Source organism: Gavialis gangeticus, unplaced genomic scaffold, assembly GCF_001723915.1.
Source record: "Gavialis gangeticus isolate Ggan-Ray unplaced genomic scaffold, GavGan_comp1, whole genome shotgun sequence".
NCBI classification, from domain to species: Eukaryota; Metazoa; Chordata; order Crocodylia; family Gavialidae; genus Gavialis; species Gavialis gangeticus.
In genome coordinates this window covers 16,929,056-16,943,818 of record NW_017729000.1, presented here as the reverse complement: position 1 = coordinate 16,943,818, position 14,763 = coordinate 16,929,056, and the positions used below count along the sequence as shown (strand labels likewise).

The 14,763-nt window shown below is 43.8% G+C and overlaps 1 protein-coding gene across 2 annotated transcripts in view; it reads right to left on the bottom strand.

Moving 5' to 3' along the window:
* Nucleotides 1-14,763, bottom strand: part of ARHGAP26 (Rho GTPase activating protein 26) — a 456,593-nt gene that overhangs the window by 287,341 nt on the left and 154,489 nt on the right. For both annotated transcript variants that reach the window (XM_019506355.1, XM_019506356.1), the window contains exon 11: nt 11,355-11,433. In XM_019506355.1, the coding sequence (XP_019361900.1) occupies nt 11,355-11,433 (79 nt within the window). The remainder of the gene's footprint in view (nt 1-11,354; nt 11,434-14,763) is intronic.

Below are 14,763 nucleotides of genomic sequence, written 5' to 3'. Positions count from 1 at the left end.
GTGTCCTGGTAAGCAGAGGGGGAAGGGGGTGCGCTGATTTTTCATGATTAAAAAACCCCAAGTCAAATGCTAAAGTGTACAGGTATTTAGAATTTATTTTACTATACTGATTGGGGCACTGGTAGGCTTCCAAACTGCTTTAAAATTGTAACTATATCAATAATTACTGTGTGTTCAACTGATACCTATATATACACACAGACACATATAGTGGTATTTCATTTTAATTGCAGAAAGCCATGGATTTTGGGTTTTTAAAATCAGAGAACTGATAACTATTAATCAAAAATTGCAATTTTTTAAAGGGAGAAAACCAGGTTTCCTAGATACCACATACCTCTACACCAGAGACGCTCAGCGGTCTATAACTTTTCAGGCCGTGAGTGAGCAGATAGCAGGCTACCAGTAGGGTTCAAGGAAAGGTTATTGGGTCAGGCAAGCTGAATAGATACAAAGAGAGAAGGCACAACAGCAGACGCAGAGGTTGTTTGATTTATTTATTATAAGCAACAGCATGGGGAAAGCTCTATTCAGAAGACAATGGCCGAGAGAAACCAAGAAGCAACAAATGAAAAGGGAAAAAGAAAACCCTACTATAAACACTAAGAAAAGGCAATATGGAGTTGGGGGTTGTAGCCGTGTTGGTCTAAGGGCATAGGCAGGCAAGGTTCTTTGGGTGAATCTGATATCTTTTATTAAACCAACTTAAAATAGTTGGGGGAAAAAAATGTAAGCAAGCTTTCAGGTTTAAAAACCCCTCGGCAGTCTGAGGAAGTGTCTGCAGTTGGTGTGTGCTCTTCCTGGATGGAAGGAAAAGAAAGGAGATAAACACACTCAGACAGGAAGAGCCCAGAGAAACAGAGAGACAAGATATAAATAACCGTTTTCCTCTAAAAGAAGGATCACACCTTCCCTCAAAAGTAAAAAATTCTTGTGAAAGAACTGATTACAGGAGGGTAGGAAAAACTAGTAATGGAAAAGCCATACATGGGGGAGATGACAGAAATCAAACCCGTCACCAAAACCCTTAAGAGTAGCAGCCCAAAAAAAATCACGATCCACATTTCTCTCACAGACACCAACTCACTGAAGAAGAGAAAACAAATGACTGAAGATTTCCCACAACCACTTTCAACAGGTCATTAAAAAAAATCCAACAGGTGAGGGTCAGTGGAGACTACTGAGGGCACAATAACTAAGACTCGGGGAGGTTTGCAGTACATGGGACGCTTAGACACAACTTGCAGGAGAGTCTTCAAGAAGAGCAGACTATTGACACCAACACCGAGCCCAAGCAGCCCATAGGACTCCACCGTACTTTACAAAAACATAGCAAGTAAATGGGGCAAGGTTTTTTAAACAGATGTGATATCTTTTATTAGACCAACTGGAGCAAGTAGATGGTCCTTTTTCCCAAGGAGGTTATAGTCAAAGGCAGGGATGCTCAACCTCCAGGCTGCAGCCATTGCATTGGCCACCGGGGCTCCCAACAGGATAAGAAATTTGGCAGCAGGGGAGCAGTGGCCACCCTTCCCCATCACCAAATTCCTATCTTTGCTCTGCCAACATGGCCAGATCCAGGCCAGGCTACAGCCCATTCTCTCTGCACCACCAGGATGGGGCCAGCCCATACCCTCTTCCCCCTGCTCTCACCACATAGCCAAATGGGGCTCTGCTGAGCCCACCCCAGGTGCTGGGTCAGGGCCACTGGCCACATCCAGCCCATGAATAAACTGGGCACTGCCCATCTGGCCCACCAAGGAAAAAAAAAAAGGTTGAGCAGCACTGGTCTAAGGCAAGAGAGATACGGACACACAGATGGGGAGGCAGTTTAACAGTTTTTCTTTTAGTTAAGCATCCAAGCCAGGAAGCCTTTCAAAAGGAGAAAATGAAGAAGGATATAGGGAGAGCTTTGCAGGTGTTTGCAAAGAGATCTGCACAAAAAAAAGAGTGAAGGCATGGGAGAGAAGTTCAGTATTAGAGATAGGAGGCAGCCTCTTGAAACAATGTGAGGACAGGCAGGGTGGAGAAAGACCAACAAAAAGGCCTTGGAAGTGAAAACAAGCAGCTTATGTTGGATACAACAGAGATTGAAGAGCAAGTAAATGCGTCTAGAAAGGGGTGACAGTGCAACATCCTATTGGCTGGCCTTAACAAATGCAATCTTGTCCTGTGTATGTACATTCAAATGCCACAGTGAACACTGGACTGACCAGGCATGTCTACATGCCCAGTTAATGCGGCTGAATAAACTCCAGCACAGTTCACGCTGGAGTTCATTGTTCCCGGGCACCACATTTACATGTGTACCCAGGACCACAGCACTTTGAGCAGGGACAAAGCAGCCTCAGTGGCAAGGGGCCCTGGAGGTCAGCCTGCCAGCCCGGGGCTGCTCCAACCTGGCTCCATGGGCTGTGGAGGGGCTGGCTGGGGCATGAGGGTGCTAACAGCACGGAGCTAGCTGGCAGGCATCCCCTGCACTGAAGCACCTTCATGCCCCAGCCAGCCCCATCAGCATCTACGCGTGCACTGTGGTAGCGTAAATAACTCTGCCATAGGACAGTACTTGTGACTGGCAGCACCAACCTACAGCAGGGTTCATTAGTTTACTCCATCCTTATAGCAGCGCACATGGAGATGGTGATGTTTTACTGTGGTGCTAATTAGTTAACTCTGCAGTAAACGTCTCAGGTAGATGCGCCCACTGAGTCACAAGAGCCTGGATGAAAGTTTTATCTACGTGGAAGGACAGGATAGGCTGTTTCTTAGGCATGTTAAGCAGGAAAGTATATGTTAAGCAGCAAGATTGAGGCAGCTAGGATGAAGACCTACAGAAAAATTCAAGTCAAGGATGTCTGGGTCATAGCCCAGAAGGTGACAGTGACCACAGTTGTTGGAAAAAGTTGAAGGAGGACAGAAACTTAGGAGAAAAGATTATGAGTTAGCCACACTGAGCTTAGCTGATGCCAGGACATTTACCAAGAAATGTCAGAGATTTCAGTGAGAGTAAGACAGGTCTGGAGGAGGAAGCTAGATCTGAGAGTCATCTACATACAGATGACAACAGAGTTTGTATTTGAGCACAGGATTACAAGTTCTCTGTAAGGTGAGGGAAAAGAGAATGGGATCAGGACAGAGCATCCCCAGAGGAAGTCAAAGGTGCAAGAATGAGCACTGACAGACGTGCTGAAGAAACCATTATATAGGAGGAGAGCCTCAAGACGAGGATGCTACGGTGCCTTGAAATAAGAAAAATACAGTAATGGTGCAGTAGCAGAAGGCTGAGAGGGCACTTTACTCATCATCCTCTGGCTATTGCATCTCATCTTACCCAATGCTACAGAAGTTCATGAAAACACCTACTACGAGTAAGCTTTCTAGGCTCTTTTTCAGAAATCTGCCGAACCAAGCATATCCTAGTGTACTGTAAATGCTCATCTCTCTGGAATTAGACAACTGTGATCAACTGTAAATCCATTTTGAGCAAAAAAAAAAAAAAAAGTATCTGTTGGATGTGCTCTTGGAGCAGCCTTCAAAAATTACCTGAATTACTAAACCTTGCAGAGTAGATAAATCTCCCTTCTGCACCTGGCCTCTTCAGCAAAAAAGGATGACAAGAAGTTGTAGTTTGAAGAATCCAAGAATATTACGCATCTTGGATAACGTTCTCAGATTGGAACACGTGTCACTTTAGCATGAGGATTGAAGAGAAGTTAACCAGCATTGTAATGAGCTGGCAGAGAAAAACCAAGATGACTTGTTCACAGGAAAGCCATCCTCTGCACTCCGGCATTAAAAAAAAAAGCTAACGGGAGTTGCAGAGGAGCATCATAGTTGGCAGACAGATAGGAAAAATCCTTATGAATTGTTCCTCAACTCTCAACATCATGGGCAAACTTAGATCAGCTAAAAGCAGTCCACAGTCACGTGACACTTAATTGATTACATGAGGTATCCAACTGGCTGCTGGGAGCTGTGAAGACTGAAGACAAATAGGGTACCAGACAGAAGGACATTATACTAAACCTATGATAATGCCAGAAAGAATGCTTAATAGGAGCAGAAAAAGTTTGTTTTTTTTTTACCTATCCTCCCCTCCCTTGAACACATCATCATGTGTAATCCCGAGAACTTCAACTTTACTGGCTTGACAGCTCTGGCAAATGAAATCCTCTACAAACCCACATAACAGCTACAACCCACACAGGCAGCCTAAAAGGAAACTAGTTTTCACAAAACGGTCAGTTGATTAAGTTACATCCCAAGTTCCTTTCATGCAGCCAGCCAACCATGTGTTAAAAAGCAATGACCAAACCTGCGCAGGGAATGTTTTTTAGCTTCTAGCAAAAAAATGTAGATTACATATGTGTCTGTCATCCTCTTCATCTTACTTTACCCACCAAATTTTCAAGTGTTTGTCAAATACACAATAAAGCTGAGACCCAAAACACGTTGGTCCTAAATTAATAGATCTCACTGAAAACTTAACACTGTCAATATGCAATTGTGCTCTGATTAAAAGCAATTTTTAGCCAAAAAATATTGGGGAAAAAAAGCCAATGAAAAAATTCTACTTGCTCTAACCATTAATGTATTTTAATAGATATCACCCGGGATACAATATGCAAGCAATATCCAAAAGGGAATCATCGCTGATATTATCAGTAGCCAGAGCGAGTTAGTCCTTCAACCTTGTGTGGCTTTCTTGTTGCTGCAGAAGTAATACTGCGTCTTCAGCACAAGTCACTGACCCCAGTCCTAGTCAAAGGGGAGTTTTAGTGCCCTACCGGTTACTACAGCAATGAGCCTAGTATAAGGATCTATATAGAACATAACACACAAATAACCTCCAGGGAAAAAAAGATCAAATGAATTGAAGTAATCAAACAAGTTCAGAGCTTCCAGTTAATTCTGGTGCAGTACTGGGAGGCTGGGAATTTGTATACTTTATATCCAACCATCCGCCCAGTGGTGTGTTAGGGTGTTGTGACTGAAATCCTTCAAGTTAATTTATTTTCTGAATGAGCCAAAATGACAGGAATGCCGAAGTTTAAAGCACTGGACGGAGTTCAAAAGACACATCATTTCCACTGGGAAATTAATCTCTCACCATTTCATATAATTAGAGGAGGAAAATGAAACAATTTCAGAAGAGAATTCCCAGCAGCTAAATGTGAGGCGGGGGAAGTGTACTTTGTGTTGGAGGGGAATGCAAGGTTGGGTTTTGTTGGTGCGTTGGGTTTTGCTATAAAACACTAAATTACATTTCCAAGGCCGAAATGTCAGACCAGCTCCAATGCCATTGAACATCCGTCAGGCAGGGGAAGTTTGGGCTAGGAGCTAGACTCACAAGTTAGAATTGGAAAGTAGATATCCGGAGTTTTTGCATATATTCCTAGGTCTGCTGCAGACCCACTAGAATAAACTCTGGTAAGTCACCTAACCTCTTTCAGCCTCAGTTTCACCCTCACTTAAAAAACACCAGTCATAAAATATCATGAGGCATAGCCAGAGTTTGCAAATAAGCTGGAGATCTCCAGGTACAAAGCCCAACAGGTGTAGCGATACATTTACATATTCTTTTATGGTGATGCTTAGACACAAGAGCTATTACATCCGAGTCTAGTCTCTAGTCCTGCTACTAACAATGGTATAGCACTACTTGGGAAGCGTATCTCCAAGACCCTGGAGAAAGACCTAACGGAGCACAGCTGGGTAGGTTTCTATTTCCTGTCCTTTCCTTCTATTTCTCCTACCTTTATGAACTCATTGCGCAAATTAAGGCAGAAAAAAAAATCAGTTTCCAGGACAACTCACAAATACTAAACTCAATTTAAAATTAAAAAGTACAATCCCCATGCCCACTTTCTTCCTCCAAGTTGCATCTGAAAGCTTTCCTGACACAGACATTATGTTGTAGAGAATGATGATTGTATTTCTACCTTGCCTAATGTTGTAAATTGGGTGCAAGGCATGTATAAAGTAAGCAATGCACCCTTAGTCTCATTGTCAGAGCAGTGTCCCTCAGCAATTTCACAGATCAATCCCTCACCTCTGGTGCCACCCACAGTCTCCGGACAGCGCACCCATTTGGGGAGGCTACAGGCCACAGCCACCAAAAGCATGACAGACTAACAAGATAGGGCAGACCTACTGTCTACTCCAATTAAAAACAGCATTAGACGAAGACCTCTACTGAAAGCTCCAGTGCATGATCTTGCAGGACACAACGCTCGTCCTGATCTCTCACCTCCCTGCACCAACAGGTTCCGTCAAGGGACCAACCCTGTGAACTCCACAGTACAAACTTGATCGCTTTTCAAAAAAACATGTCAGATGCACGGCCATATCTGTATTTTCTTTCTCGAGCCCGGAGAGAGGTTGAGATTTATTAATGTGGTCATAGCAGATCGCCATGGTAACGTGGAAGCCCAGCGACCGAATCCACAGAGCTCAGCTCTGCGCCGCTCTGAACAGATGCAAGGGGAGGGTTCTGCAGAAGGGGGCTCAAAAGCAGCTTGTTATCACTGGGTAAACTCTGTGCTTTGAACATCCTCCCTACCCTGCAACAAGCCAGTCTCACATGCAAAAGGAAAGAGTGAGGCAAAGGAAAAGCAAGGGGGAGAAACAGAAAGAGAAGAAAGAAGAAGCCCTTTGGGCACTAGGGGAAGCAGCTAAAACGACAAGAGGAAGTAGGGGCTTGCTGTTCACAGGGCATTTCCAATTCAGCTTAATTAAAAAATTCCACCTGGCTTGAACATTGCTAGAGGCCCCTATAACAACATGGCAGGAGCAGCGGAGAGACCAAAGCAGTGCTCTCTTCATCAGAGTGTACTTTACTTTCAACACTGAAGGGGTGGGGGGGGCTTTTGGCACCTCTGCTGAAGAAGATGGATTTGAACTGCTGCAGTTTGGATGCGATGAGGAACAGCGGGGAAGGGGCAAGAATGTTTCAGCACTAAAAACAGAAGAGTTAAAAATAGTTTAAAATGGGGTGGAGGGGATGGAGGGAGGAGCGCAGAGTGCAATGAGCACCCTTGAAAAGAGCGGCGTCAGACTCAGCTGCGAAGGGAGGTAAAGAACGGGACAAAGGAATTCAAATCAACGGGCTCCCTGCCCTGCGCAAGGGAAGTCACCGGTGCTCTGCCCCACTGGAAAAAAATAAATAATAATAATAATAATAATAATAATAATAATAATCATCAGGTGTGCACTGCTCACAGGGGAGAGCCCAACTTTCTTCCAGGCGGCAGGGTGTTGCTGGGAGCTGTTCAGAGCATATGCTCACGTCTCCAGGAGCTAGAGCAGTGGGACAGAGCTACTGACTGTTCAAAACAGTCCAAGGGCCCAAGTTCACTCGGAAAAAAAAATAGAACAAGAATGCAATCTGTACTGAAAGCCTTCACCATGCCAGCAGCGAACGGGACCGGAGCAGAGTGGAGAGAGGCGCTCCTCTTCCCTTTCCCTGCCCCAGATGGGCAAGCTGCCTCCTTAAGCATGCCAAGCCACTCTTGGCACGGGGAGGGAGATCCCGAGGATTAACCCCAGGATAGCTGGCAAGGTCTCCATGTTGTCACTTTAGGCCACAGGGCACTTGTGTGTCTCCTCTTCATACAGCAAAGAAGAATGCCACTGAAAAGAGAGGGGAACGTTGCCGCTCCTTTAAAAGTGGAACATTACTACATAGTTCCTCTGCTGGAGAGCAGAGCTCTAGTATTTCAGGGCACAAGTGCAATGAGCCCGTTGGTCTCAGCTTGCCATCTAGTGGTCAACAGCACACATAACAGCTTGCCACACCCATCTTCCTCCATTTTGCCTGCGTCTGGTGGAGGGCCCCTCCCGCAGCATTACACCCCCTACTTGCCCTTCTTTCCAAGTGCTGCGCGAGTAACATGGCATCCAGCTCACATCATCTTCGCGACAAAGCCTCCTGTTATGTGCAAGACAACCTCCTGCAGCATTTGTATAGCCTGTTGTTTCCAGGCTCTGGACAGAGCAAGCTCAAAAGGAATAGATCACTCTGCTGAGCAGGCCACTTAAACCCCTGGGAGAATTAAGTGTGCCCCTCATTACCCTTTCCATCTACTGCCTAAGCCCACAGGCAGGTAGACATAAAAGAATATAAGTTTAACAAACAGAAGGGAAAGTGAGTTTTATGGAGCAGAACCACAACTACACTCAGCCTACTGAGGTGCCACTAACAGGCCTGGTTAAATGACCTCAGTAAAAGCTAGGATTGGCTTCCAGGGCTACAAATGGGTGGGGGGGGAGAGAACGAACATGAACCACTTATTCTGAGGAAGACAAAATAAAATCAGAGTAGATCTTGCACACGTTTAGCTGTGATCCTAGCAAACAGATTCCAGAGAGAGGGTAAGTGATGCTGCCTGTTCCTATAAACATGGTCCTGTGGAGCTGTAGCATCTCCCAGTAATATCAAGCCCTCCATGACCCCTGCAACAGGCCTAGTGGTCTCCTCTCAGCTCCTCTCGACTTCACAGCATTTATAAAGCACTCTGCTACATGCAGGAACAGGCACTAAACAGGATTTATACATGCACTGGAGTGTCACATAGGACTGATCTGGAAGGCTCTTTATGATGTTGGGTTCTTGAAAAGACAGATCCAACAATCTCAGTGCAACAATTAGGTTCAAGGGAGCTGGATCGACTTGGTCCAAAGAGGAAACCAATCTTCAGAAGTAGCTCAGTTTACAATGGAATAAAGCCTATGAGCCTCCATCAGGTCAACCCCAACCACTGATGAACTGGCAAATGGGACCTTCACTTGAATCCTGAATAAAGTGACCGCAGGTGTGCATAGGAGCCAGCAGATGATCAGAAGAGTAACTTCCCATTGTATTATATGGCCCTATAGTCTCCACTCGCTATTCTGGGTTCTTTCTACCACTCACATTAGCAAACTTTTCTAAGCTTCTCAGAAAGGAACAAGCCTTTCCAACTTTTGCCCATCCAAAGACAAAATGATGCAAATAGACCTGGTTTTATAATTCAGTTTGGATATACTACATGAGAAAAACCACAAGAGAAGGACTGGCATCAACTGCCTTGGCAGAACAGAGGAGACAGTTTATAGCATCAACAGAGACAACTCCCATTTGAAATGACCACTTGAAAATATTTCAGTGGGTTTTTACTTGTCTTATTTATAATTTTTTTTTTAAAAGGTCCAGTAACTACCAAGAGGGCTCTGCTCAGATCCCATCCATACCATATTTTTTCTGCTAAGATTGCAGGAAGTTTTGTCTTCCTTTATATAAACATCCGTTTCTAACTAAGTGGGTAGGCCAGGCAATGAATGAATGCCGCTCAGCTAGGATGATGCTTCTCCACTCCTAACCTTACATTATGCCACTGGACTACACTCATTTTCCTTAAAATTATATTTTTAAAACCTCAAGTTCCCATGCCTTCTGGAGACTTTTCTGCACATTTTAGCATGCGTTTCTGTGAAGATCATCTCCAGGTGTCTGATCGTGAGCGTGTTTTGGAAAAGAATAACAAGGTACTGCTGACACTGTGATCTCTCTTCTGGCTGGCATGCTTACTACAGACTTGGCAAGCAAAGCCACAATCTTACTCAAATGCTTATCTTGTTCAGTTCTTTGCCACAAAGCAAACAACCTAATTTGTGCCTCTCTTAATCCCACAACCTACCGCAGTCACTTCTCTGAGCAAACACAAATGTTACCCTTGACTCAGTCTGTGATAAATAAGCACAAACTTGGGAATCTCCCCTCCTCTCAATCAATTCATTTAAATACCAGAACATTGGTCTTTAAATACCAGAACACTGGGGAAGAGCTACCAAATGAGCATGCTGAACATTTTAAAGAAAAGCCAGTGAAACTGCTCTGGAAAAGAATTAAGACTGCCCCCATTTCTATCCCTGAAGTTATATAAACCAAAGGAAACTGGCTGCTACAATTACCTGTGGGAAAAAAAAAAAAATCACAAGACCTACAGATGGAGGTTGTCTCAATCCGACTGCTGCTCTCACTGTTAGGAGGTAAGGCAGCAGTGTGCCAACCTTTTCAATTTGTGACAAGCATCTTGGCTCGCTCCTCACATTCCATGTTTAGTCCTGACTAAACAGCAGCACAGCATTTTCTTCTACAATTGTGCAATGAGTACAGTTTTTTAAAAAACGATTCAAGCCACTGAATCCATTTTAGTGTTATTCTCTGAACCTATGGATTTCTACAAGGAATTACAGATGTTATCATACCTATCCTATGTTAAACACTCCAATAAACAAGGATCCTGGAAGCAGGATCTGCTATTTTCTAGAGCAGTAAGTTTCTAAGAGTTAATTTCAGTATATGCAATACACAGTTCCAGGAGTATGAGGGTTACATTCTTATTTACTGTACAAAGCCAACTTCTGTGAAGCAAGACTTCTATCTGACACCCTTGTGTTGTAAGACAAAACTAAAGGGCCCAATTTTGTACAAGTTCTGGAAAGTATAAGGTGGTGGATACAGGACAACATTGAGCATTTTCATCATTAATGCTTTATGATTACAATTCAACATAGTGTTACAGTAGGAGAGAGTGCCAGCACTGGGCATGAAAAGCCAGTTTTAAGTGCCAAAAGGCATTGCATCTCCATAGCAATGATCTTCATAGGTTAATGTGCTAGATTAACAGCTGTCCTAAACCAATGGGCACCCCTTGACTAGTCCGAACTGTCCAGGATGGCTCATTATTTTATGGGACCATTTCCAGGGGTAGCACTTCACAAACAGAGACCCAAATCTCTGACAAGAGATGTGTATAGCCCAAAGCCTAATCCCATCACTGAACCCTGAGAGGGGAGCTCTAGTGCCTGTGCCAGACTGATCATTTCAGCAGGTCTAAACCTGAGAGAATGGACCCACTCACGCAGATCGAAATGGCAGGAAGTGTTTGCCACTACACAACTAAAAGGTGCTAACTAGCAGCATAGCACATTCCAGAAAGCTGTGTGTATAGCACCCTGTCTTTTCCTCCTTTGGTCTCTTTTGCTGTATTTTCCTATTAATACAATGCAACAACACAGGAGCATGTTTGTGCTGGCATTGCCTGCATTTTTCCTCCTATCCTTGGAAAGAGATGCAGCCAGCACCTTTGAGCAATCCAAGCACAGGAGATAGAGCATTACCTCCTATATTTAACCAAAGGATTAACAGAGTCGCTTGTGAGAACCAGAGCTGGAGCTGCCCCACGGATACAGTTCTCACAGAGGCTGGCAGACCCAGTGCAACATGCTGCATCACAGCAGATGTTTGCCCAAAGCTATGAAGAGAGTCTCTAGATGTTTCTCCATCAATTATTTATTAATATCCCTCTTACCGGTTCTCGGCCATCCATAGCCTCCATCCAAAGCCGTCGGTCCTCTTCAGAAAGTGCCTGCATAGTGATCACACCAGGCCTAAAGAGAAGGAGGAAATGTCACAGTGAGCGAATGCCAGGGGTTCAGACAAATATCAATTTTACTGGTGAACCAAAGCGAAGAAGAATATAAGTTTAGCACAAGGATCCAGAAAAGACCCTTGTTACTCTGGATACTGGAACAAATGAGGAACATTAACCCTCAAAGAACTGTACTGTTGCCTCCGCACACACTTTTATTCCCCCTTCTTTTGAAAGCAGGAGAACCACCACAACTTGGGATTGAACAAACAGGATAGCACATGCCCCCAAATTTACTGAATGCTTCCAAAAAGCAAAAGTACAAGTAGATTTAAATACTGAATACAAAGACACTCCCACACTGGCACATCCAAAGACAAAAATCACACAAGAACTGCAGCGGCAAGGTAGTAACTTCACTGAAATAAAGCTTCAATGAAACTTGTACTCTGAATTATAAGTTGTGTCCTTGAGTCTTCCAGAGCTACAAATACTACCCAAGCTATCCTACCACATTAGCCAGGCCTGGATTAAAAAGAAAGGTTAGTGTGTTAGTGTATTATATATATAAAATAATCAAAGTGAACTAGACTTTCATTTCCCTGGAAGCATTCATACCTAGAAACTATAGTATATGACAACAGTGTTGCACTGACATTGGTTAGATCCCACTGAAGAATACTTGCATCAAGAGCTCAATGAGCCAAGAATCACTAGGGGCCCTGAACAGAATGTGCCTAAGAGCTCATGTTTCTTAGTAGGGCAGGTCAACCTGCGGCTAGTGTATACCTACTCTCTGGGGGCCAGCTGCTAATTTACACTGCAATCTGAAAATATGTACTACTAATGAATTACTAGTACTAATAGTTAACTGTTTTTCGTAAGTGCATTACACATATGGGGTTCCCTGCCCTCCTTTCAGAGCCTGGGAAACAGCCCTAAGTGAACCCAATTCCACAGTGTCAGAGAACAAGGACAAGCTAAGAACACAAATCACATCTGCAGGCTGTCAGTGTGGGCCCTTATCCACTAGCCTCTGACACCTACATCATTTAAGACTACTGACCCCTTTACAGGGTTTAGACTCAGCAGTTTAATATGGTCCACAAATGCCACAACAGCCCCTTACGCAGATAACAGGACATAGTGTGCCCCAGGGCTCAGCTACAATTCTGCCTTGAGAAACGTGCTGTCAAGACCAGGCAAAGACAAAGTGATTTATAGGGGTGTGTCATGAAGAGCAATTAAACCTGGTGTAATAAGTGTGGCTTTTAACTGAGTTCAAGAATTGCTGTGTCTCTAGTAAATCGGCAAATGCAAACAAACTGAAGTTATCCCAGTCACAGCCAAACTTGTAAATCTGCATTTGGATCCCAATTCAGTGTCCTGATGTTTCCAAAGAATATCACTGAATCAGAGTCACATGCTGCCTCATTGGGATTCAAAACAAGTAAACACAAAGTCTAACTACTCTGCTGTTTTCCTAAAGGCAGGATACAGGGCACAGGCTTCATTGAGTTAGATGTCTGAGACAGCCTGTGGGTTGGCATTTTTTTTTTATTAATCCCTTTGCAGACCATTTTCAGATGTGTTAGTAGAGAACTACAGTCGCTTTATATGAGCAAAACGTATAGCTTCCCTGACAACAGGGAAAGTAAAGAGCAAACAACGATAAGAGGCTCACAAGGGACTGAATGCAATCAAACGTTTGTCAGATCCTTCCTTGCAGGGATTGTTGGGTGTTTTTCAGCTATCAAAAGCATTTACACAGAGGGCTTCTGACACAGGAGTTTCCCTACACGGCAAACAAGGCAGTCCCAGAAGAGCAGCCAAAGCACTATCTGAAGGATCACTGCTCTCTGTGGCATACTGTGGCTCACAGAGCAAGAAGAGAATGAGCACTTTGACTTATCTGGCGGCTGCTGCTGAGCATTCAGCAGAAAACGTATCCTCCTTTCGCTATTAAATTCCCTGCACAAGATGAGCGCCGTGAGAACCTGAGGTTTCAGCATGCAATGCTCACAGATGATTACATGGGAGAATGAAAGCTGCAATAAATGATCACTAAGACAGCTGTTGCCCCTTGGTAGAAGCCCAGCCTTGGTTAACAAGCAGAAACGTTAACAAGAACTTTCATTATAGACTAATTAGTTTTGCCCCCTTTGCTACTGGCTTTATGGAACTTATAGCCAAGGAACAAACCAACTTCTAAACCCCTGACATTGTCAATAGACCACTAGCTCATGCGGGAATACTGCATACACAAGGCAGCCTAACACAATTTAACCAGTACAAGAAACAGTACGTTCAGGCTTGCAACAAACCCACGTCCAAGTAAACCAGACATAATGCGTTTGATCTTTGCTAATCCCCTGGGTGAGTCAGTCATTACTCACAAACTTTGTGGTTTGGAAGTTTACCTGTTTCTAAACGAAAGAGGAAACTGCTTAAAACTTCTCACTTGGGAAAAAAAAAAAAAAGCCTGGAAATACAATCCAAATGGTTTCCAAAACCAAGAACAAAGCTCTGTAGCTAGTGCAGAAGCAACAGGGTTTGAAAGACGCTGAGTGGGTAGCAGATGGTTAATCAGTGGTAGTATTTGTTAAGTAGTGACAGACTTTTTTCTCTGAAACATGGGTAGGAACTGAAGTGTACCAACCTTTCCCTTGAGAAAGAGATCGTATCCAATCATCTCACTAAACAACAGCTTAATTCTAAGTGTAAGGCAAGAAGGTACTGTGGGTATAAACACCCAAGTAAAGAAAACATTATTTTCACCAAGGTACACGAGAGACAGAGAGAAATTAAACGCGAGGATCTCAGGCTCTTAGATAGGCAAGATATAAGAAATGACCTGAAATTTTTTGTTCATGGCAAACTTGAGTATAGGCACAAAAGAGGTTAACAAGGTCTCATAATAGAGCCACTCCGTGTTCTCTCATTCACAGGATCAGAAGTGATAAAAGGATGCTTGTTCTTCCTTGATGGAGATAACAACACTTTGGGCTTCACTTAAAGTAAAGTAAGGCTGCATTTTAACAGCATGAGAGAGGTGCTGTGAAAGTGAATTTATCTTCTGCTTCCATTTCAAATAGATTTGCATTTCCTTCCACATAACTCATCTGCTGAAACATACATTGTATTGCTCTTTTTTGTTGAACTGACGTGCTGGTTGTGATGCATTTAAGTGCCCTATATGTTACTACCACGTGCATTATTTATTCATATATACCAGGGGTGCTTGACCTCTGGACTGAAAGCCATATGTGGTCTGCAGAGCCCACAGGGCTCCCCACGGCTCAAAAAATTTGGTTGGGGGGGGGGGGGGGGGCAGTGATAACCACCCCCC